This window comes from Aedes albopictus, chromosome 1 (assembly GCF_035046485.1).
Source record: "Aedes albopictus strain Foshan chromosome 1, AalbF5, whole genome shotgun sequence".
In the NCBI taxonomy this organism is placed as follows: domain Eukaryota; kingdom Metazoa; phylum Arthropoda; class Insecta; order Diptera; family Culicidae; genus Aedes; species Aedes albopictus.
The window spans coordinates 16023544-16046666 of record NC_085136.1 but is presented as its reverse complement, the minus strand read 5'-3'; the positions used below and the strand labels follow the sequence as shown (position 1 = coordinate 16046666).

The window sequence follows — 23123 nt, the reverse complement described above, 5'->3', positions numbered from 1 at the left end:
AGTAAGTAAGTAAGTAAGTAAGTAAGTAAGTAAGTAAGTAAGTAAGTAAGTAAGTAAGTAAGTAAGTAAGTAAGTAAGTAAGTAAGTAAGTAAGTAAGTAAGTAAGTAAGTAAGTAAGTAAGTAAGTAAGTAAGTAAGTAAGTAAGTAAGTAAGTAAGTAAGTAAGTAAGTAAGTAAGTAAGTAAGTAAGTAAGTAAGTAAGTAAGTAAGTAAGTAAGTAAGTAAGTAAGTAAGTAAGTAAGTAAGTGTTTTAGTAACGAAGCAATATTTTCAAAATCGGTTTTCGTACACATATAGAGTATGGATCAATAAGGTATCTCCAGTTTTTTTCCTGGTGGAAAATGTTTTTCATAGGGGTCCTGGCCCCCTAGGATCCTCTCTAGCTATGCCAATGTCGTTCGGGCCGAACCGCGTGTTTGCAAATTGGAGAGCCGAGGGGCACCTGTTGGTTGGTGCCTCCAGGGTTGTTCTTGTTGTTTTACAAGTTGTTGATTGACATTCGAACCTCGAACCGACCGAGAGTTTACCGGGGAAGGTCAATCGACCACCTGCGGAAAATTGGCCATTCCAGGAGATTGTTATGATGTGTTATTGACACGCATCGTTCGTTGGCGCGCCCTTCGGGGAAACGTTTAACCTTGATTTCGGACTTGGGCTGTTGTACCCCGAGGGGGTACTGGTACGCCGTTATGCATACATTTAGGCGTCAGAGAAGACGGCGAGTGTTTATTTTCACGCACTTGACTCGCATCCGGGGTGCTTGCTGGTGGTTGAAACAGGAAAGAATGGTTGCGTGTTCCGCAGTAATACCCTTCGGCCGTCGCACATGCGGGAGGACGGGAATGTCACGTCTAGTTGCGGCGCCCCCTAGCGCCGGGTGTGCGTGACTATGCTTGTAGGAAAATGTGCGATTTGCTGTGGGATAATGTGCGGTGGCGTGTCTTGCATGCGGAATACTTCTCAGGGGCAGAGTCAATTACAAACGCAAAGCCGAGGTTTATGCTTAACAATGGACAACTATATTTGTTACAAATTACTAATATTAGACTACATTACCAACTACAAATAGGTGGTTGTGGAGTTACTTATTGCCAGCAAAGTAACCAAACCAGGCTCTCACACGATTAACCGCTGCAAGGGGTCATCCCGGCAGTCGTAGGCATCCTCCATGGCGTCCACGTCGGACATGTTCTCCAGCTCCAGAGCGGTGCTGGTCACGTTTTGGTGCTGCCGGGACGAATCATCGGAGTTGGGTTCACCTTGGCACGGAGGTCTGTGAGGAGGCGTCTCCAGGGTCAGCTCGTTGTGCGTTGTGGTCTGGTTGAGCCGCGGCACCTTCTGGAACATCTTGACCTCTGCCGCATCGGCCGTGCTCAGTTCCGGATTGTGGAAGTGCATTCCGATGTCGAATTTGTGCTGGAAGCGGCGCCTGTAGATGTACCCGGCTGCTCCGCCGACCAGGATTAGGACCAGCAGCACCAGGAAGACGTTGGCGATCGTTGAACCAGTTGACGATTCTTCGGAAGAGCCGTGGGCGCTAGGCGCCGCTTCTCCGAGGTTCGTTTTGACCAGGGGAGTCATCACATCCGAAGTGTGAGGACAAATGTCGGTCTCGTGGATCCGCTCGCCATTGTGGCAGATGCACCTTCCATAACCGTCATCGCCGGGTACGCAAACGTGACTACAGTTGATTTTGCTCGTATCGCAGACGTTTTGGGCTTCCGGTTGACGCGATTCCTGAACGATCAGCAGTTGATTCGAGTTATGGGCGTTCAACTCCAGCAACCGACATTCAAAGTCTCCGTAAAGTTTACACTGTCCCACCGTGGAAGACGCCATGTTCAGGATGAGAACTTGGTTTTCGTACAGTGTGATTCCAATGGGACGGCTAACGGCAAGGTTCTGCTTCTCGATGATCGTACGCAGCTGTTTGCCCTCGTAGTCCAGCACCTTGATCGTTCGGGTGCTGATGTCGGCAATGTAGAGCAGCTTATTCTCGGTGTCGACCTGCAGCGAAGTTACGTGCGAAACGTCCTTGGTGATCACCAGCTGATTCTGGCCGTCCATATCGGCCCGGTAGATGATCGAGTGCGGAACTTCGAAGATCCAGAAGTGCATGAGCGAGTAGAAGACGATCCGGTTCACAGGGTCGACAGCAACGGCTTTGACGAAGACCTGCGAGGCGAAGGTTATGATACGCGAGCAGAGTTGACGTTGAACGGAGCACAGCTTGATCGACGGTTCGGATCTATCGTAGAAATACAAATTCCCAGTGATCCAGTCCACGGCCAGATGCTCCGGATGACCTACGTTGTACAGCACGTGAGTACTGTTGCGTTCCATATCGTGTTCGTATATTACCGGGTTGTATTCGTCGGTAAAGTAGAGCATCTGCCGACGGATATCCACGTCCATCGACGTAATGCGGGACTCGTTAGCCTGGATAAGAATTCGGATCGACGGTGGATCCACTTCCAGCTTACGTATCTGGTTGTACGAAGTGTACAGTACGTAACGACTAGGGCCGACAGCTTTGCAGGAAATCTTGTCCGATCGGAGCATGAAGCCGGGATAACAAGAGCAACGATAAGACCCGAACGTATTCCGACACTGCTGAGCGCAAGGCCTTCCTTCTGCGCATTCATCTACATCCAGGCAGGACTTCTTGTTTCCGGCTAAAGTGTATCCTTCGCGGCATTCGCAGATCGCCCCAGTTGGTGTTTTGATGCACTTCTGCTCGCATGGACTCTTCGCGCACGCTTCATCGCAACCTTTGCCCTCATCCTTCCCATCATCACAATCCTTCCTGCCGTTACAAACTTGACTCATCTCGATGCAAACACCCGGCTTACACTCAAACGTTCCATCTCCACATGCCACATGCTCTTCCAGGTGTTCGCCTGCCGTTCCGTTAACGCAATCCACTTCATCGCTTCCGTCATCGCAATCAACCTCCTTATCACATCGCCACTCCTTCCGGATACACTTGCCGCTTTTGCACTGGAACTCCTGCATGCCGCAATTGCTGCAACCCGCCTCGTCTTCCCCATCCGGACACTCCGCTGTACCATTGCACCTCACCGCAATATCCAAACACTTACCAGACCGCGGACACAAATACTTGGTCGGATTATCGTCCTCCAAGCCCACACAAGGCTCCAGCTCGACCTTACAGTTCAGTTCATCCGAGTTGTCTCCACAGTCGTTGTTCCCATCGCACACCAACCGATCCTCAATACAGTGCCCCAACGCACACTTGGTAAATCCTTTCAAACACTCAGCCTTCTTCAAACATTTGTCGTGCTCATCCGACCCATCCGTACAATCCGGATTCCCATCGCACTCCCACCACTTCGGTATGCACTGGCCCGCATTACACCGGAACATCAACGGTCCGCAGGTCGTGGCGTTGCTCTTCTCGTTGTTCAAGTCCGTGCACCCGACCTCATCCGATCCATCCAAGCAATCCGGGAATCCATCGCATATCGTGTTCACATCGATGCACATCCCGTCCGGACACGCATGCTGATGCTCATGGCAGCCAGTTCCTCGGTTGTACCCCTCGCACTTCTCCTCATCTGATCCATCACCACAATCAACGTGCTCATCGCATCTTCGCTTCTGATCGATACACTTGCTCTTGTCCGCGCACATGAACTCATCGTAATCGCATCGCAACTGCTTCGGCCGTCCATCCTCATCGCACCCCTTCTCGTCCGATCCATCCGCGCAGTCCTTGTTCCCGTTGCAGCGTTTGCTGATCGTCAGGCATTCACCGCTGGTGCACTTGAACTCGCAGTCGATCGCATCGATGCAGGTCGTGTTCTTCGGCGAGTTGAAGATCATTCCCGTTGGACAGATGCAAGCGGCGCTGTACATACCGGCGGGAACGCAGATGTGCGAACAGCCGCCGTTCTGCTTCATACAGGGGTGATCGTATCGCTGCAGTGGTTGACTTCCCAGCAGTACAATTTCATCGGGGAACGCACCGTACGGAGGTTTGTCGATGGTGATCTTCTTGGTCACGCCGAGGTTGTGCTTGTCGGACCAGTACAGGCGCTTCGATCGGTAACACGTCCAGAAAATGCTATCGCCAACGATAGCTATGGATACCGGAAGCCGTAGGAACTCCCGGAACAGATGCCGCGTGTCGCCCTCGTAGCTGGTGAACTCGATCCTGCTGAGGCCCATGTCGTTCCAGTAGACCGAACGGAGGTCGCGATCGATGACGAAGTTAAACGATCCGTTGCCGCTGAGTCGCTCCTCGATGATGTGCAGGTGAGCGCCTCGACCGGTCATATCCTGGCGATCGATGTGGGTGTGCGGAGTGGGAAGCGGAGATCGCAGAGCGATGAACATTTTACCGATCTCGGAGACGACAGCCAAGGCGACGGGCACGTCCTGGCCAAGGTAGTGCTGGATGATGGCCCGATGGCGAGTCTGGAGCGAGAAGACTTCGACCGTTGATCGCTCGCTGTCCGTCCAGTAGAGGTTGTTACCGAGGAAGTCTGTGAGTGAGATCATGAACAGTGAGAACGAGATCAACGCTGAGGCATCTGATACTTACCGAAAGCCAGTGCGGAGATGTTTCCAATGCCGGTGGTGATCAGCTTCTGCGACGATTTGGTCTTGGGATCCACGGTGAAGATTGCCTTCTGGCGATTGTCGGCGACGAAGATCTCTCCCGTGATCGAGTTGAATGCCATCCGGTGGAAGAAGATTTGGTAGGCATCGGCCTGGGACGATTCGTGGCGTCCGAAGGTTTGCGTTTCCAGTTTGACGAGGTAGTTGGAGATTCCCAGCAGGAGGTACTGACGTTTGATCGTCTCCCGACAGGAATGTTTGTCCGCTTTGAGGCTCATCCCGTAGGGACAAGCGCAGCTGTAGCTCTCGTTTGGAGCTAGCAGGCAGAGGTGGGAGCAGAAGTTTCCAAGGCATGGATGATCTCCCTTTGGCTGTAGACTCGAATGATAGATGTGAACGTCTGGAAAAGAAGACTTGAGTTATGGACCCCGATTTGTTGATCGACCCTCTGATCATAACCTACCGAAAATTTGTCGATCATGCACCACTATGTTGCGATCCTTTCCGTGGAACTTCTCGCAGGACTGAATGCTCTTGGTATCCCAATCGGACCAGTAGAGGCGATCGTTGAACACGGATATCGAGAAGGGGTGCTTCAGAACATCGGCCAGTACCGTTACCCGGTCGGTTCCGTCCACTTTGACGCTCTCGATCTTCTTCAGCTTGGCATCAACCCAGTAGAGGCGTCCATTGGGCCAATCCAGACTCAAGCCGTTTGGCCAATGGATGTCTTCATCGATCACGATCCTCTTGTTGCGACCGTCCATGTCGGCGGATCCGATCATGGCGTTATCTCCCCAGTCCGAGTAGAACAAGGTTCCGTTCTGAGGCATCAGAGCTATTCCCCTAGGCTTGTGCAGCGTATCCTGAATCAGTATGGTGCAATGAACTCCGTTGTTCGAACAGACGGCGATCATCATGTGACCGCTGTCGCTGAAGTAGATGTTCCCGGTGAGCCAATCTATCTCCAGATCCTCGGGCGAAGCCAAACCGGAAGTCAGCAGTAGCTCCCGCTTGGTACCATCTTCTAAAGCTCTTTCGATAGATTCGGTTTTGAACGAAATGTCCGTCCAGTAGACGTGACTCCCGTCGTAGCTTACACCGATGACCTGCGATAGATCCTTCGCTACGTAGTATTGATGTTTGGTGTTCAGGTGAAGACCACCGATGGACTTCTGAGTTGTGTACAAAAGCAGCGGTTCGGTGGAATCTGTGGAACAAACATTCATTACGAGATATTCAGAAGTTACCACCCCCTACTTACCATCCAACTCGCACGTCCTCATGTCCTCCTTCAGCTTAAACTTGTTGACGCACGTGCACTGAAAAGATCCCGGAGTGTTCTCGCAACCCTGCGAGCACAATCCGTAGCGTTCGCACTCGTTAATATCCACGCAAATCTTGCTCTTCTTGTTGAACTTGAACCCCGGTTTACACAAACAAACTGCTCCGTGCGGTGTTATCTTGCAGCCCTCCGCGCACTTCAGCGTATCGCAATCTTTCGAGTTGCACGCCCCGCCCTCATCGCTATGATCTCCGCAGTCATTGCTTCCATCGCAAACCAGCTTCAAATCAATGCACGTACTGTTGTCCGCACACTCGAACTTCCCGTGCTCCAGATCGCACCCGATGAAGCAGTTGTCCTCGTCCGATCCGTCCCCACAATCGTCGATCCCGTCGCACACCCAGTCGTGACTCTTGAGGCAGTGTTTGTTCTTGCACAGGAAACCCTTGCACTTGCCCTCGATGTCCGCGCAGCCGATGGTTTCGTCCGATCCGTCCAGACAGTGGGGCACCCCGTCGCACACCAGATCCAGCGGGATGCACATTTTGTCCGCGCAGGTGAACTCGAACTTGCTGCACGGGACCGGAATGTGCGGAACTTCGTAGTTTTCGCAGTTCTCTTCGTCATCCCCGAGTGGACAGTCGTCATGCTTGTCGCACAGGAAGGACGCACTGATGCAGCTGTTGTCGTGCTTGCAGCGGTACCACATCGGTTTCTTGCAGAGGAAGTAATCTGCGAAGATAGTGAAGAATGTAAATTTCTTTGAAGTTTCTGTGAAGAATTCTTTCATGATTTCTTGGGGAACTTCCGCAGGGATTTGTTGAAGAATTATTTCAGAAAATATTTTGGAAATTCACTGGAATTTCTCTAAAGATTTTCTCCAGGGATTCCTGATGAATTTCTGCAGGGATCCGTTAAAAAAGAGCTATTCTCATGGCAATTATTCTAAGAATTCGTTCAAAAATTTCATTCAGGATTTTTTTGTAAATTTTTTCCGGCAATTATTTTGGGATACGTCAATTTATTTTTCCAGGATATTCTTGAAGATTTTCTAAAAGGTGACGGGTTTTTTTTTCCAAAGATTCTTGCAAAAACTCGTTCAGGGTGTGAATAATGACTAGTGAAATTCCCCTTGCGTGTCCGTCCCCTAGTAAGCATTCCTACTGGCATTTCGTTAGGGATTTCAGAGATTCATCCACAGATTCCATTGGCAATCAGCTCCAACAAGAGTTTATCCAGGTATTCCTTAAGAGTTTCTTGGAGAACATCATTCAAGCTGTTTTTAAAGAATTCCTACAGAACTTCAAAGGGCATTTCTTCAAAGATTTCGTGGGGAATTTCCCAATAAGTTCATTTGAGAATAAATTTTGGGATTCTATTCGGTTTTTCTCGAATTACTTTGAGCGAGTTTTTCTTGATAATTTGTTTGGGGAATTCCTCCAGGGATTCTGTCGGAATTTATCAAGGATTTTTTTAAGGGAATTTCATTATAGGAGACCATTGAAACATCTTCTAGGATTCCTTCGACTATTCTTCCCGGGATTTTAACTGGATTTTTTTCCTTCGGGCATATCAACGGGTATGTCTAATACAATTGATTTGGTGAGTTCTTCATACATACTTTCTGGGATTCCTTCGAAAAATCACTAATCTATTTTCCAAGGGTTCATACAAAAATTCTTCTAATTTTTTTACTGCAAATTTCTTCTTTGACTGAAATTACGGAAACTTTCTCCAACAAGAATACCGACCAGGATCCTTTTTTATTATTTTATAACAGGGACTGTTCTGGATTCGCTTTAGAATTTTTCTGGAGATTTCTAACTGCTTTGATATTTTCCCCTAGAGGAATATGGAAAATCCGGATTGGATTATTTTGTGATTTCATTGAGAGATCATGAGAGGAGCGTTTCAAGTTCTATTCCTCAAATAGTTTTATAACGATTACTTGAAGAAATTTTTGGCCGTATGCCATATAATTTCATTATTGATGTCTGAAAAAACTTATCTGTTCCCGAGATCCCCGAGATAATTCTTGCAGAATTGGTTTCCAGGAGAAAAACCTGGAGAAATACCTGGAGGAACGCTAGAAGGATTTCCTGGCGGAACTCCCAGAGGAGTTCTTGGAGACATCCCTAGCTCGAAGGAATTGTTGGATAAATTTATGGATGAATCCCTGTAGCCTTGAATACCTGAAAAAAAAAAAACCTGGAGGAATTCCTGGAGCAGTTTTTGAAGGTATCCATGTAGAATCTCCTGGTGAAATTCCCGGAGGATTTTCTGTAGGAATTTCAAAAGGAATCCAAGAAGGATTTTCTTAAGAAATCCCCGAAAGGAGTACTAAAATTCCCATAGAAATCCCTAGAAGAATTCCAGGAAGAATACCTTGAGAAATCTCTAGAGAAATCCCTAGAGGGTTCCCTTGAGAAATTCCTAAAACAATATCTGCAGGAATGCCCGGAGCAATTCCTGGATGAGTTCCTGGAGAAATTCCTGGAGATATGCCTGGAGGAATTCATGGGGGAGTCTCAAAAGGAGTTTCTGGAGGAATCTCTTGAGGTATTCCTGGATGAATCCCTGGAGGAATCTCTCTAGCAATTCCAGGAGGAACCCTTGTAGAAATTCCTGGAGAAGTTCCTGGAGAAATATCTGGAGGAACCCCTGGAGGAATCTCTAGAGGAATTCTTGGGCAATTGCGTAGAAGAATTCCTAGAGGAATTCGTGGAGGAATCTTTAGAGGAATTCCTGGAAGAATCCCTGGAAGAATCTCTGGAGGAATTTTTAGATATTTCTCAAGGAATCCCTTCAGAAATTCTCGGAGGAATCCTAGGAGGTATCCCAGGAGGATTTTCTGAAGAAACCCCAGGACGAAGTACTGAAAAAATCGCAGAAAGAATTCTTGGAAAAATCTTGAAGGAATCCTAAGAAAAGTTTTTTGGGGAACTCATAGCAGTTCCTGAAGGAATCCTTGAAGGAATTCCTGAAGAAACCCCAAGAGGAATCCCGGAAGGAATCTCAAGAGATATTCCTAAGGGAATTCCTTAAGAATTTTCCTTGAAATTCCTGGACGAATTCATGAATGAATTCACGGATGAATTCCAAGAGAAAGTCCAGTAAAAATCCCAAGACGAGTTCCTGGAAGAATTGGGAATAGTAGTAAAGTAAAAGTTTAAGTGGTTTTTTTTTTAAATAATCCCTGGAGATGTTCCTGAAAGAATCACAGAAGAATTTTTCGAGTGAATCCTTGGAGGAAATCCTGAGGGAATCCCTGGATGAATTCTTGAGGGAATCATCGGAGGAAATTTTGGAAGAATCCCCCTGAAGAAACCCCCGGAGGAATCCCGGAAGCAATCATTTGAGGAATTTGTTAGGAAATCCCAGGAGAGCTTTCTAAACGAATTCTTGGAAGAATTTCTGTAAGAATCCCTGAAAAAATAAATCTGATGGAATCCATGTCGGCAGTAATTTCTGGGCGAATCATTGAAGGAATTCTTGGAAGAACTACTACAGGAATTTTTGTAAAAAATTGAAGAAATTTTTGGTTTAAGGTGATTCGGGACGCTGTGTTATTTTTCCTATCTTCCCTCTAATTCTCACAATTTGCCTCGCGATTTTGAAGATGATAATCTCGATTTCTATCGCACAGAAGAGGCTGAAAAACAATCAGCATATGCACTGCAAGTGAGCGTACACAATGATAAGTTTTTGTAATAAAGAGTAAAATCTGAGATTACCATATTCGCCCTTAATTTTTAAATACCCAAGCCACACACATGTTATATAAAAGCTACCACTGCGCAAGCTTTGGTTGTATAGAAGTTTATTTGACGTTATTCTAACATAATGTTAGAATTACGTCAAACTAACTTGCGCTGTCGTAACACTTATATAACATGTATGTTGCTTGGGTAATCTCTGGTAGAAAATTCTGAAAGAATTCCCTGAAGAAAATTCTCCTAAAATACTTTGAATAACTCCAGATGGAATTATCGGAACAATCTCTCGCGGAATTCTTGGGAAAAATCTCTGAAAAAAAAACCTCTGAAGGAATACCTGCAGAAATACCTAAAAGGATTTACGGTGAAATTTCTTTAGGTATCCCTGGAGCAACCTCTAAAGATATTCCAGGAGAAATTGGTGTAGAATGAAGTAAAATAGTGATCTGTTATTTTTATTGTCTTTGATCATAAATTCGCTGGAACTAATGCGTTTTGGATCGTATAACAGGACATACATAGATACATAGAAGAGTTATCAAAGGGATTCCTTCAGAAACACCTTCTGTAATTACTCAAGTGAGTTTTTCAAAGATCTTTGAGAAAATCCTCTAGAATTGCAAGGATTTCTTCTTGATACATTTAGAAAATAACACTGAATTTCTTTGAGTTATTCCTTTTGGGATACCTTTAAGAATGCGGTCTCCAGAAGCTCCTGGCAGGATTCCTCTAGGAATTCTTACTAGGATTCACAAGTGTATGAGGTACAAACTAGCAAGTTGGCATGATTCACAAAAATAAAAGTACACACCTAAAAAAAAAAATCCCTCAGAAGTGGGAATTATTCAAGGAGTTCTGCAAGAATTGTTTAAGGACTGTTCGAAATATAATATAGGTTTACATGGTCATTTTTGACAAAATTGGTCATAACTGAGGAAAGAAAAAAAGTGCATTATAATAATTTAACCGATCAAAGCTTATGAAATCGGCATCTCAAAAATATGTTGTTTTCTAAAAACAACTTTGTTTCTACGATGCTTCATTCTTGAGTTATGATTTTTCAAAGAAAAGACTTCCCGCATAAACGATAACCATAAGACGTGCTTAACCAGCCATTCGGGATACTATTAGAACCGTATGCGGTATTGTAAAACCGTCTACATTACGGTTCGTGTATGGTGTCGGTTTATTAGGGTTATATGGCACATTTGGACATTTTTCAACAAAACTGGCAATAAATCAAAAACGAAAAAAGTGCATTTCAACAATTTCAGTGATTATATCTTATAAAAAAAACCGTCTCAAAAAAAATGAGACAAAAACAAAATCAAATCGCTGAGAACTTCACGGTGATATGATCATTTCAATTTCGTGGGTGTCCGGGTACCCTGCCAGCAATAATAAATAACTAGACCCTTACTTTTATATCTCCATTAGGGTTACCATTTTATGGATAGGGCTGTCCAAAAAATCAAAAAAAATCAAAAAAGAAAAATCATATCTTTTGAACCAGCTGGCCAGGTTTGACCAATTTAACCTTCCTAAATACAACACGTTGGAAACAGTTCGCTGACGTAGTGTACGGTTTAGGTAAAAGTGACCCTAACACACAGGTTAGGAATTGTGTGGTATATATCTGACAATAAGCACCTCTCAGTGTGTTTAGAGTCTTATCCCCCAATATGTCAACAGACAACTGATAACGCACGCACATTCCCCACCCAGGGTAACGCTCACGCTATCCAGTGATGATAGCTGCTGATGACATCACAGCAGGCCACGACTCTTCCTCTTTCTTTGGTCAGCGTTCGACCACGTCGGACCAGGGGACTGTTATGGTCTTCTTGTTTTCTTACCCAGCATAAAAACTATGCTGCTGTGTTGAAAGATAGGTTGTCAGCTTGAGCCCTACGCTTGAGCCGCTGTTATGCTGGCTACGAAAACATTGCATTGGTGGGATAGGGATGCCAATTCCTTGCGTCGGACGTGCAGTGTATCGGGTCGCTGCGCTGGGCGATTCTCATCGAGAACTATCAGCTAAATTCCCACAATGGCAATCCTGCCAGGCTTTATTGCGAGTTTTTTTTGCAATAAACTCAAACATAGGTGAGAATCGCTCAGCCAGTTAAGTTAAATTAAAAGTGAAAATGATTGAAAAATGCAGTATCGTGGTGAAGCGGCAGGTACAGGGGATAGACAAAATGATCGGGACAGGCAAAATTTTCACTTTTCAGAAAAATGTTTAACTAGCTGTAACTTTTCGGAAAGTGCACCAAATATTCTCAAATTTTCACTGTAAGTTGGTCAACTAGTTGTGTTTCGGTGGACAAAATTTGGAAAAGATCGGGCTATTATGCACGAAGTTATAAGCTTTTTAGAAAAAGGTAGAATTATCCGATAGTTAACTTTGAGCTGTTATATCTCCGGATTCAATGAACCGAATGCAATGAAATTTTGTCCATTTATGACTTATATAATGAACTCTGAAAAACGTTCGACTCAGCTTGGAATTATTAACAAGTGAAAAAGTTATAGCGATTTCATTATTTTTTTGATTTTTTAGTAAATTGGTCTATTTTTAAAATGCATCCCATTACTTTTTCAATAAATTGCCGCCTAAGTTGTTACTTTCTTTCAAAACATATCTGTATTCAAGACAATTAGAAGGAATTTGAATGAACTATAACTAGCATCTTGAATTTTGAAACGATGTTGAAATTTTAGAAAATTTGGTGTTTTATTAGAAAAATGATCTAATCGTTATAATTTTCTTCCGTGTTAAGAATTTTAAGTTAAGTCAAAAGTTTTTCAAAGCTTATTATATGAGTCATAAATGGTCAAAATTTCATTGCATTCGGTTCATTGAATCCGGAGATATAACCAGGCTTGTCCACACTGAGCGCATGAAAATTCTGCTCTTTTGATTTACACCACCAAAACCATCGTTTTTATGCAATCTTCCTATTTTACCTGATAGAAGGATGTTTGAATATCCTAAATGTCATTTCGAACTGTCAAAAAACCGCACCACAGTGCCACACCGTGCGTGCAAAGAGAATTTCACCCGGGTGAATTCACCCCAGTGAATTTCTCTTTGCGCGCTCAGTGCGGCACTGCGGTGCGATTTTTTGACAGTTCGAATTGACATTTAGGATATTCAAACATCCTTCTATCAGATAAAATAGGAAGATTGCATAAATACGATGGTTTTGGTGGTGTAAATCAAAAGAGCAGAATTTTCATGCGCTCAGTGTGGACAAGCCTGGATATAACAGCTCAAAGTTGGTTATCGGATAATTATACCTTTTTCTAGAATCTTTATAACTTCGTGCAGTATAGTACGATCTTTTCCAAATTTTGTCCACTGATACACAACTAGTATTATACTTATAGTGAACTTATAGTGAAATTTTGAGAATATTTGATGCACTTTTCGAAAAGTTACAGCTATTTGAAATTTTTTTAGGAAGGGAAATTTTCACCTGTCCCGATCATTTTGTCTATCCCTTGTATGAGTTTGTTTTTTTTCTCGTTCAAGATGTGCAAAGGAGTGTCACGTCCTTCACCGAATAGAAGTTTTGGATTGAAAAATATAAAAAACGCATCCCGAGGACCGTCCGAATGACCTGATTTTCCAGTATCCCATGCTAAGAGACGTGTCTTGAAGACCGTCGGATAGGTTATGTTCGATTTTCGGAAAAGAAAGACGCGCCTCGAAGACTGTCGAAAAATGCAAAAAGGGACGTGCCTGGAATGCCGTCGAAAAATGAAAAAAAAAAATCGCCTCGGAGGCTATCGAGAAAAGGAAAAGAGTGGCGTGCCTCGAAGGCCGTCTAGAAATTCAAAAGAGGATCGAGGAAAAAGGGACGTGCCTTGAAGGCCGTCGAATTGATTTTGAACTTCAAAATAGCGAATGAGGAACGTGTCTCGAAGAACGTCGTGTTTTAATGAAATGGTTTTGAAGAACCGGAAGTTTCACCGCGAAGATTGTTACAATCACATGTGTTGTATTTGAGGTTATATTTGCCTCAAAAGCCGCAGGCATTTTTTATGCCCTTTTCAAAAAGTTACAGCGAGTTGAACACTTTTCGAAAAGTGGAAATTTTACCTGTCCCATTTATTTTGAGTATCCCCTGTCTTTCAGGACTAACTGGAGTTCTTTCAGTAAATTATTATCCAGTTTGTCTATGCATATTAGCAATCTTCGAAAGTCCTGGATGTCTATTCCTCCAAGAATAACCCTTCAGTTGTATTTTTCCGAGAACATCCTTGTCGGAAACCCCCTAAAGATTGTTTTATATACTCATGAACTGCATATACTCATCTCAGAGCATAATCCTGTAGACAATTCTATTGACGTACTCCTTCCGGAAAAAAATCTTGGAAGAATTTATTCTCGTAAAAGCCTACCACTGAAGCAAACCTTCAAGGTATCCCTGTGAAAATTTCTGAAGGGCATGGCTGGAGAAATTCCTGCAGCTATCTCCGGAAAATGATCAAATTATGGAATCTTTGAAAAAATCCTGGAATTTATTCAAAAAGAAATGTCTGGAGCAATGTAAGAAGGAATCCATAGAGAACTCCTAAAGAAATTCTGGAAGGAATCCTTGGGAGAATTCCAAAAGAGTTTTCCCTGAAGGAATTCATGAAGGATTCCCTCGAGAAGTGTCTGAAAGCACTTTAGCATGGAGGGAATTCCTCTAGAAATTCTTAAAGTTATTAAAAACATCTTCATGTAGTCCTGGAAAAAATCATTTTTTATTATATCTGTATTAACGAGATTTTTAGCCCTAGGCTAGTTCATCTCGGGACCCACGCTTTACTCCGCTTCCGAAGGAAGAACTCACATTTTGTGAGTTTGTCGGGAGTGAGATTCGATCCCAGGTCCTCGGCGTGATAGTCAAGTCACAGAGAACAGACATCCAAGCCCAGTTCCAAAGCTGTGTAAGGAATTTAACGGCCATTTGAAATGGCAACACAAGTGGCAACTTCGTGGTGGCGCTGCTGTCGCAAAGTTCCCACGCTATTGTCGGTGGTGAATATAAAACTTATCTAGATATGCGTACTCACCACTGACTGTGGCAATTTGCCGCATAGGTGACGCTGGTGTTGTCAACGCTAAAAAAAATGAATCCTTACACAGCATTTGGGAAAATTTTCTATAGGCTTGGATGTCTGCTCTGTGGTCAAGTGTTCTAACCATCACACCAGGTCCGCTCCACAGGAGAAATTCTTGGGTACATCTCTAGAAAAGATGATGGAAGGATTCCTGTAAATTCTGAAGGAACTCTGAATGAATTTTTGAAGAGAACGTGAGGGGAATTTGAGAAGTGATTTCTTCTTAAGGAATTCCTGGAAGAATTCCCAGTGCATTCGCTCTGGAAGAATTTCTGAATAAATTCCCGAAGAAATCCTACAGGAATGCCTTGAGGATATCCTGTAGAATAAATTGAAGAATTTACGGAGGGATTCCCGGAGAAATCCCTGGAGAAACTTCTGAAAGTATACCTGGAGGAATTCCTGGATGAATTCTGGGAGGAATACTTAGAGAAATATATGAAGGAATCTCTTGGAGGAATTCCTGAAGAAATCTTTTGAAGAATTCTTAGAGGAATTCCTGAAAAAAAAAAAAAATGCAGGATTTCTTGGAGGAATTTTTGGAGAAATTTCTAAAGGAACCCATGTAAGAATTTATGGAGAAATTCCTGGAAACATCCCTGGAGAAGTTCTTGAAGAAATCCCTGGTAATTCCTGGAGAAATCTATAGAGAAAATCCTGGAGGAATTTCCGGACAAGTTCCTGGCGTGATTCCTGGAGGAATTCCTGGATGACATCCTGCAAGAATTTCTGGATGAATTCTTGGAGCATTCTCTGGAAGAATTTCAAGAGAAATCCTGGAGAAATTTCTAGATGAATGCTGGGAGGAATCCCTGGAGAAAAAAAATCCAGCAGGATATTCTCAAAGAATCCTTGGAGGAAATTCTGTAAGGAATCTTCGAAGAATTTCCTGGAGGAATCCCGGGGAACATTCCTGAAGAGCAATCCCTGGAAAATTCCTGAAAGTATTCCTGAAGAAATTCTTGAAAAAAATAATAAAATAATCCCTAGAAGATTTTTAAACAAGAAACTATCCCGTCTTCAACCAGAGGTTGCGCAAACTGAACAATTACTAACATTAGGAAACGGACAGCACGGAAAACCCAGTAGACCAGCAGAGTTTGACGAAAAGCTTCCTCCGACTGGAGTGGGAATCGCTAATCGCATGGCCACGAAGCCCACCTATATTCTGGAGAAATGGCTGATTTAATTCCTGATGGATGTTAAGGACCAATTCCTGGACCAATTCCTGGAGAAATTTCTGGAGGAATTCCTGAAGAAGTTCCTGGAGAGCTTCCGGGATAAAATCCTGGAGGAATGTCTGGAGAAAATCCTGGAGGTATGCCGGTTGAAGAATTGTTGATGGAATTTCTTGAGGAATTACTAGAGGAATTTTTGAAGGAACTACTGGATGAATTTCTTATGGGAACTCTAGAGTAATTCTTTGTGAAACTCCTTGAGAAATTTATGTAAAAATCCCTGGAGAAATTCCTGGAGAAATCCTCGAAGAAATTCCTGAAGGAACCCCTGGGGTAATCTTTGGAAAAATTCAGGAAGAAATCTCTTGAGGAATCGCTAAAGCAGTTCTAGAAAAATTATCGTAGGAATCCCTGAAGCAAATTTTGGACGAAAATATTTAAAAATTCCTGGAGGAAAATCTGGAAGAGTTCCTAGAAGAATCTCCGGAAAAAATCCAGAAAGTATTCCCAGTGAAAGTTCTGGAAGATTTTCTTAAGGAATCCCTGAATGAATTGCTGACAGTATCCTGGATAAACTCTTGGATCAATTCCTGGAGAAATCCCTGAAGAAATTCCTTGATGAAATGTTGGAGGAATGCCAGCATGAACTCCTGGAGGGATACCAGAAAGATTTCCTGGAGCAAGCCCAGAATAAACTTCTGGAAGAACTTTTAGGGAACTCCTGGAGGAATTCCTGGAAGATTCCCAGCAGTAAATCCTGGACGATTATCCAGAGGAACTCCTTAAGGAATCGCTGAAACAATTCCTGTAGGAATTTCTGCAAGAATGCCTGAATAAATTCCTAGAAGAATGCCTAGGAGAATTCCTGGTTGAATTCTGGGAGGAATCCCTGAAGTAATTCCTGTAGAAATCTTTGGGGGTATTGCTGGAGGAATTCCTAAATGTGGGAATCTCTGGAGAAATCCTGGAAGAAATCCCTTGGGGAATTCCTGGTGGAATTCTTTGAGGAAACCTTGAAGCAATTCCTGGAGGAATCTCTGGAGGAAGAGCTTGAAGGAGGTCTGCTTGAAGAAATGCCTGGAGGAAGTCATGTATGAACTCTTGGAGGAATCCCTGAAAAAATCCCTAAAAAAGATATCCTAGAGAAATGCCTGTAGGAATTCCTGTAGGGGTTTCTGGAGGAATCTCCAGAGAAATCTGTAGAGGAATTCCTGGAGGAGTTTCTGGCGGAATTTCGAAAGGAATCTATTCCTGGAGGAATTTTTAGAGGAATCCCTGGAAGAATTTTTGGAGGAATTCCTGAAGAAATTTCTGAAGGTATCTATTGAGGAATTCGTACAGGAATACCAGGAATAATTTCTGAAGAAATCTCAGATAGAATTCTTGGAAAAATCCTGAAGGAATCCTTAGAAGAGTTTATGGAGGAACTTCTTAAGGAATCCCTGTCCTGTAGCAGTTCTTGAAGAAATCCCTACAGGAATTCCAGAAGAATCCTCAGAAGAAATCCCAGAAGCATTTTCAGGAGGAATTGCTAAGGGAGTCCCTAAACAGTTTCTGGAGAAAGTACTGGATTTATTCCTGCAGGAGTTCCAAAAAGAATAAAAGGAGGAATTCCTGAAACAAAAGAGTGCCTTCGAAAATTTTTGAAGGAATTTTTAAAATCATTCCTAAAGTTGTTCCTGAAACAATCACGGAAGGAATTCTTGAGTGACTTCCTGGAGAAATTCTCTTCTGCTGGAGGCATCCGTAGAAGAATTCCTGGAGGAATTTCTGGAGACATCCCTTGAGGAGTTTTTAGAGGAATTTCTGCAACAATACCCTGATAAATCTATGGAAGAATTCCTGAAGAAATCGCTGATGGAATTCTTGGAGAAACCCTGAAGGAATAAATCCTGAGAAGAGCTAGTGAGGGAATTCCTTGAGGAATCCCTAGAGCAGTTCCTGAAGAAATACCTGCAGGAGCTCCTGAAGAAACCCCAGGAGAAATCCCGGAAGCAATTCCAAGAGGCATTCCTAAAAGAATCCCTAAAAATTTTCTATAGGAAATACTGGGTAAACTCCAGAAGGAGTTCCTGAAAAAAAAAATCAAGGAGGAATTCCTGAAGGAATTCTAAAAAGAGCTCTAGGAGGAATCATTGGAGGATTTTTTTAAGAATAATCTTAAAAATGAAGGTTGTTCCTGAAAGAATCACAGAAGAAATTTACGGGTGAACCCCTGCTGGCTGCAGGAATTTTTGAAGGAAAACCTGTAGGAATTTCTAAAGAGACCCCATGAGGAATGCCTTAGGAAATTCGAGGAGACCTTTATCAACAAATTCCTGGAAGAATTTCTGTAGGAATAGCTAGAAAAAAAAATCTGAAATCCTGGATTCCGTCTGCACGAATTATTGTAAGAATCTTTCAATGGACTACCAAAAGATTTTTTTTAAAGGAATTCCTGGATTAATTTTTAGATAATTTCTGGTAATACTTTCTGAAAGAATTCCTGGAAAATATTCTGCAGAAGTAGTTCGAGTTATTCCAGATTGAATTATTGGAGCTATCTCTGCAATTCTTGAAGGAATCTCTGGAGCAATCCGTGATAGAATCACTGAATGAAGCGATGGAAAAATTGGAGGAATTCATCCATGCATCCTTACAAAAGTATCCGTAAAAATTTCTGAAGAAATCGTGAGAGAAATTCCTGAAGCATTTCTTAAAAAACATGAACCAATCACTATCGGGACCCTGCAAGACGCCCATGGAAGAATTCAGAAATTTCGAAAGTAATACCTAAAGGAATTGCTGAACGTGTCCTTGATAGAATTCATAAAGAAATCCTAGGTATTTTGCTCTTAGCATATGCTTGTTTGTTGAATACTAGTGGAAATTCGTGAATTATGTGCTACTGAAGGGTGTCCACGATGAAATTGGCACACAGAAAATATTGTATAACTTTTGATTGCGTTCGTCAAAATAACTAATTTTTTGACCATTAATAGTATATTAGCTAATACCATAACATTTTCATTAAAATCGGTTGAGTATTAGTGGAGATATCGTTGAAACAAGGGAATTGCCACTTGAGAATCTTTTGCAAACAAACATTTTGGAAAATATCACTTTTTTGCCGTTTCAACTCTGGCGCCAAAAATACTGAACCGATTTCAATGAAAATTTTTATGACGTAAAGTATGTATGTAGAAATAATTTGTCAAAATTTCATTCAATTTGATCATACCGTTAAAAAGTTAGAGCCATATATGTCGCACTATGTCACAATAAGCAGATGTGGTTTTTGGTATAGTGAAATTCAAACTGTTTTTACTTTGAAAGTACTCAAGAAAAATGGCTGAAATTTTCACTGTAAACAGTTTAACACAACAATTTTACACTGTCAAAGTTTTATAAAAATCGAGACAGTGTTACCAGTTTTACAGTGAAAATAGTGCACGTAAAACGAAAAATGGTCAAAAAGTACCTAAAATTTACCTTGAAGCGATTTGAGCTTTGGATATTTACTAGAAAATGTACTGGACCGATTTCGATCAAATTTTAACCACTTTATTGATTAAGAATATAGAGTGAAATTTTCAAACATTTTGATGAAGTAACAAAAAAGTTATAGCCTAAGCAATTTTTTGAAATGAGTGCCTAAATTTTCTAAAATCTCATATTATGATAACGACAATATCTGCGCCAATACTCAACCGATTTTAATGAAAATTTTATGGTATTAGCTACATATAATATACTATTCATGGTCAAAAAATTGGCGAACGCTATCAAAAGTTATACAATATTTTCTGTGTGTCAATTTCATCGTGGACACCCTTTATAACAAGTGTTAGAAAAATAAAGTTTTGCAACGAATCGCATACAAAAGTATGTAAGATTTTGAATCGTGAAACGGCCAAGTGCTACGCCATCCGTAGAGTATTTTTCGTTTTCAAAATTTGTATCGCGAGTAGATTTGATATCAATCAATCAATCGTGCGTTCCCGAGTAACCACCGCGAGTGTGACAATTTTCGAAGCATGAAATCCGGGCCGGTGACAGCCAGCATGCAAATCGAAGACGACGGAAACTAGCCGTCATTAAGCTGAATTTCCAGGAAGTGTTTGAGCTTGTGACGTAGAAGGGAAATGTAGTGCGGGAAAAAGTGTTGAACAACTCCAGGTTTAGAAGAAAAAGAATGTCATACAGTAAGCAAGCATGCGTCAGTTGGTCATTTCGTTCGCATGGTTTTTTTATGGCGAAATCCACTGATGTTTAGTGGAACTACAGTGAAAAATTAAAACTAATCCTGAACCCCAGCGTGAACTGAACCCCAGCGTAGTTTACAGTGTTTACCAGATGATTTACACCAGACCAGAAGGACCGTGCGAATCAAGAATGATGATAAACTACATCAGCTTCAGGAGTTTTAACTGTTTAACTGGTGAGATGTTTCCGATTTGATCGCTTTTATCAGTTATAAGTTCCATAATCGTAAAACTAATTTGTATTTTAAAATGGGCCATCATTGAGGGGTCATGGGACCATAACGTTTTGGTTTATTTTCAGAGAGCGAGTAAAGGCGCTTAAGCTTAGGCACTAGGGCCAGGACACGGAGTAAATACCTGTGTTCCATCCCAGGAAGGACCAAGGACCAAGGGGTGACATTAACCTTCTTAGCATCGTCACCCCCACCGATATTCACCGTATTTTAATTTTGCTTTTCCAAAAACTGAGCGGTTGGTACGAGATGTCCCCACTCATTGTCTTTAGTGTTGAATTTAAAACGCTGCACAGTAGGCCTGGCCGCTTTAATGGTTGTAATGCATTTTCGATGTACTGCAATCATTAATAATGACAAGAAAAATGATGGAACTAGTCGATTTCATCATTTTCCAGGATTCTTTCAATGAATGGCTGTGTATGTGTAGACTAGACTAGACTAGACTAGACTAGAATCGCATACAAAAGTATGTAAAGCAATTTCATACATGTTTTACACAATTACTAGTAAACAACAGAAAGCGATGAATCGAAGGAACACAAGCTTATCCATTTAGCTCAGCTAAAACTTCAATAAAATTAAACCACAGAGAACAGACATCCAGGCTTGATCAAATTTTATTCAGAAAGTTGTAGGTATAAGGATCTAAATCCTTATTTGAGTGTGGATGCAAACCAATACATGATGGAAACACTAGCGCCGCAAAACATCATATTGCCACAGTCAGTAGTGAATTGCATTATTTCAAGTGGGTTATTATTTTAGTATGGGAAACTAACCGATTGCAGCGCCAAGTTATTGCCACTTGTGTTGCCGTTGAAATATTCCTTACACAAAAATCAGATTGGGCTTGGATGTCTGTTCTCTGTGATTAAACTTAAAAGTCAGTTTACGAGAAAAGCAATCCCGTTTCGAAAGGACCTGAAATTGATGATCTCAGATTGAGCTGAAATTTTTAGCGTTTGGTTTTCTATATATCTCAATCTGGCCGATTTTCAGATTCGTTGTATAGAGACAAGTAGGATACAATGACCTCTAAAATTTTCATGCAAAAAATTATAGAAATATTATATCCTACAGCATTTTTAATTTAATCACGAATACCTCGGGATTCCATTTTTTTTACTTTTGTGTTTTCGGTCCTGTTTCATGCACACCTCACACAACACAGTACGCGATTTGCAATGTTTCGTAAAAATACGAATTTTCGAAACTTCTCTCGACATTTTTCTGGTTACTTTTGGCGATTAATTTTTAAATAGGTAGGTATTTATTGTACGTTGATCGTACACATCAATTTAGTTTACTTGACTGGATTTTGGGTATGGTAGGGCCTATTCTAGACCAAAAAGCATCTAAATTTGTAGGCGGATTAAGATTTGTTGAATAGTTCTGTGATTAAAATACTTACTGCTATTTTTTATAGTTTTTTTGCTATTTTTCTGTTTTTAATGTAATTTCATTGTGCTTCAATATATTTTTGACAAACAAATAAACAAAGCTCCATGGACAGAATGAAGGTTGATAGTTCAATGCATAAAATGTTGACTAGTTTAATCCTGTGTTAGCTACCTAAATCCTATACACATTTTAAATGAATTTTAAAAATGTTTCAAAAATTGAGGAATTTTTGGATTTTGTTTTATTTTTTGGGTAAAAATTCAGATTTTGCAACAATTTGGATACCCTTAAAGAACCCAATTGTGTAATTTCATATCAGTCCCACCTTTGCTGGGATTGCGTTGCATATGGGACAGTCATGCGAATACGGGCGAGTATACGAGGCCCAATTTGCAAAGATGCGGTCAAAAGATTTTCATTACGATTTGAAAAGAAATGGATTTAGATATAACTCCAAAGGCAAGCATCAAGTATTTTTTTTCCTACTCACCACACCCAACTTCGTCGCTCCCATCGGTACAGTCCTTGGCGCCGTTGCAGTGGTTCACGTCCGGAATGCACGCTCCATTGTCGCAGCGGTACTCTTTCTCACCGCATGCCGGAGCCTTTGCAACCCGACTACTGCCCGAGGACGACTTGCGACCGGCGTCCACGCTCCCAATGTTGATAATGACGCCAAATACGATCAGCAGCAGTACGATCGCCCCCGATCGTAGCATGATCGCGCCCCAAAATCAAAATCAACGCCCTGCAAAGCAAGCGGGCGAGGTTAGGTATTTGCGAGCGTAGCGATGTCAACATAGTAGGCGTGCCACCATGATCACGTGGCCCAAACTTACCCTTAATCTCTAAGGTGTTTTCTTCTAAACTAAGCTTGCTTAGTTATCAACCGAATAAAACAGAGAGAGTTAAATTACCGTTACAAGTCAAGGTCACACAGTTCACAAAACATGCTACTTCAACACTCGCGGCGTTGCACAATAGAAACGAAAATGGTTAAGCCAACCGTGGCGATCGCTTCGCGATCAGGTTGGTCTCGGTACAAAAATAGGAGGCTGAGTGCCTCCTCCCAAAGAAAGAATTAAATGTTAATCAAATAACGTCTTCGATAAAGGTATGTTCCATGCAAAATAACACTTAAAGACTAACTAAATACACTTGGGTTCACAAACGGTAAAACAATGACCGGGGCGACGCGGATCGGAAAGATGGATACGACTTGGGTGTGATCACACAAAGGAATGAGAAAGGGTTGTTGGCTGGCTGCCGTGGCTGTAGGTACCTACGTACGATGGATAGATCGATCATAGGTTTGATTGCGATCGATACGATCACGTCTGCCATGAGTCGTTTGAAGGTAT

The 23123-nt window shown here is 42.1% G+C and overlaps 1 protein-coding gene across 1 annotated transcript; it reads right to left on the bottom strand.

The window, feature by feature from the left end:
- Nucleotides 1-996: 996 nt before the first annotated feature.
- On the bottom strand, nt 997-23026 carry LOC109415543 (putative vitellogenin receptor). Its single transcript, XM_019689430.3, has 6 exons — nt 22602-23026; nt 22253-22510; nt 5849-6601; nt 5048-5794; nt 4568-4984; nt 997-4508 (listed from the first exon to the last, which is right to left on the bottom strand). Exons 2-6 carry the CDS (start codon nt 22479-22481, stop codon nt 1117-1119), a joined length of 5538 nt encoding a protein of 1845 aa, XP_019544975.3. The 5' UTR covers nt 22482-22510; nt 22602-23026; the 3' UTR covers nt 997-1116.
- Nucleotides 23027-23123: the final 97 nt, after the last annotated feature.

Excerpts from the sequence above, each read along its gene's own strand:
- LOC109415543 (XM_019689430.3), bottom strand. The coding sequence starts at position 22,481 with ATGCTACGATCGGGGGCGATCGTACTGCTGCTGATCGTATTTGGCGTC. Across the intron at positions 5,795-5,848 it reads GAGGACGTGCGAGTTGGATG|ATTCCACCGAACCGCTGCTT; the intron begins GTAAGTAGGGGG and ends TTTGTTCCACAG. Across the intron at positions 4,509-4,567 it reads CATCTCCGCACTGGCTTTCG|ACTTCCTCGGTAACAACCTC; the intron begins GTAAGTATCAGA and ends TCTCACTCACAG.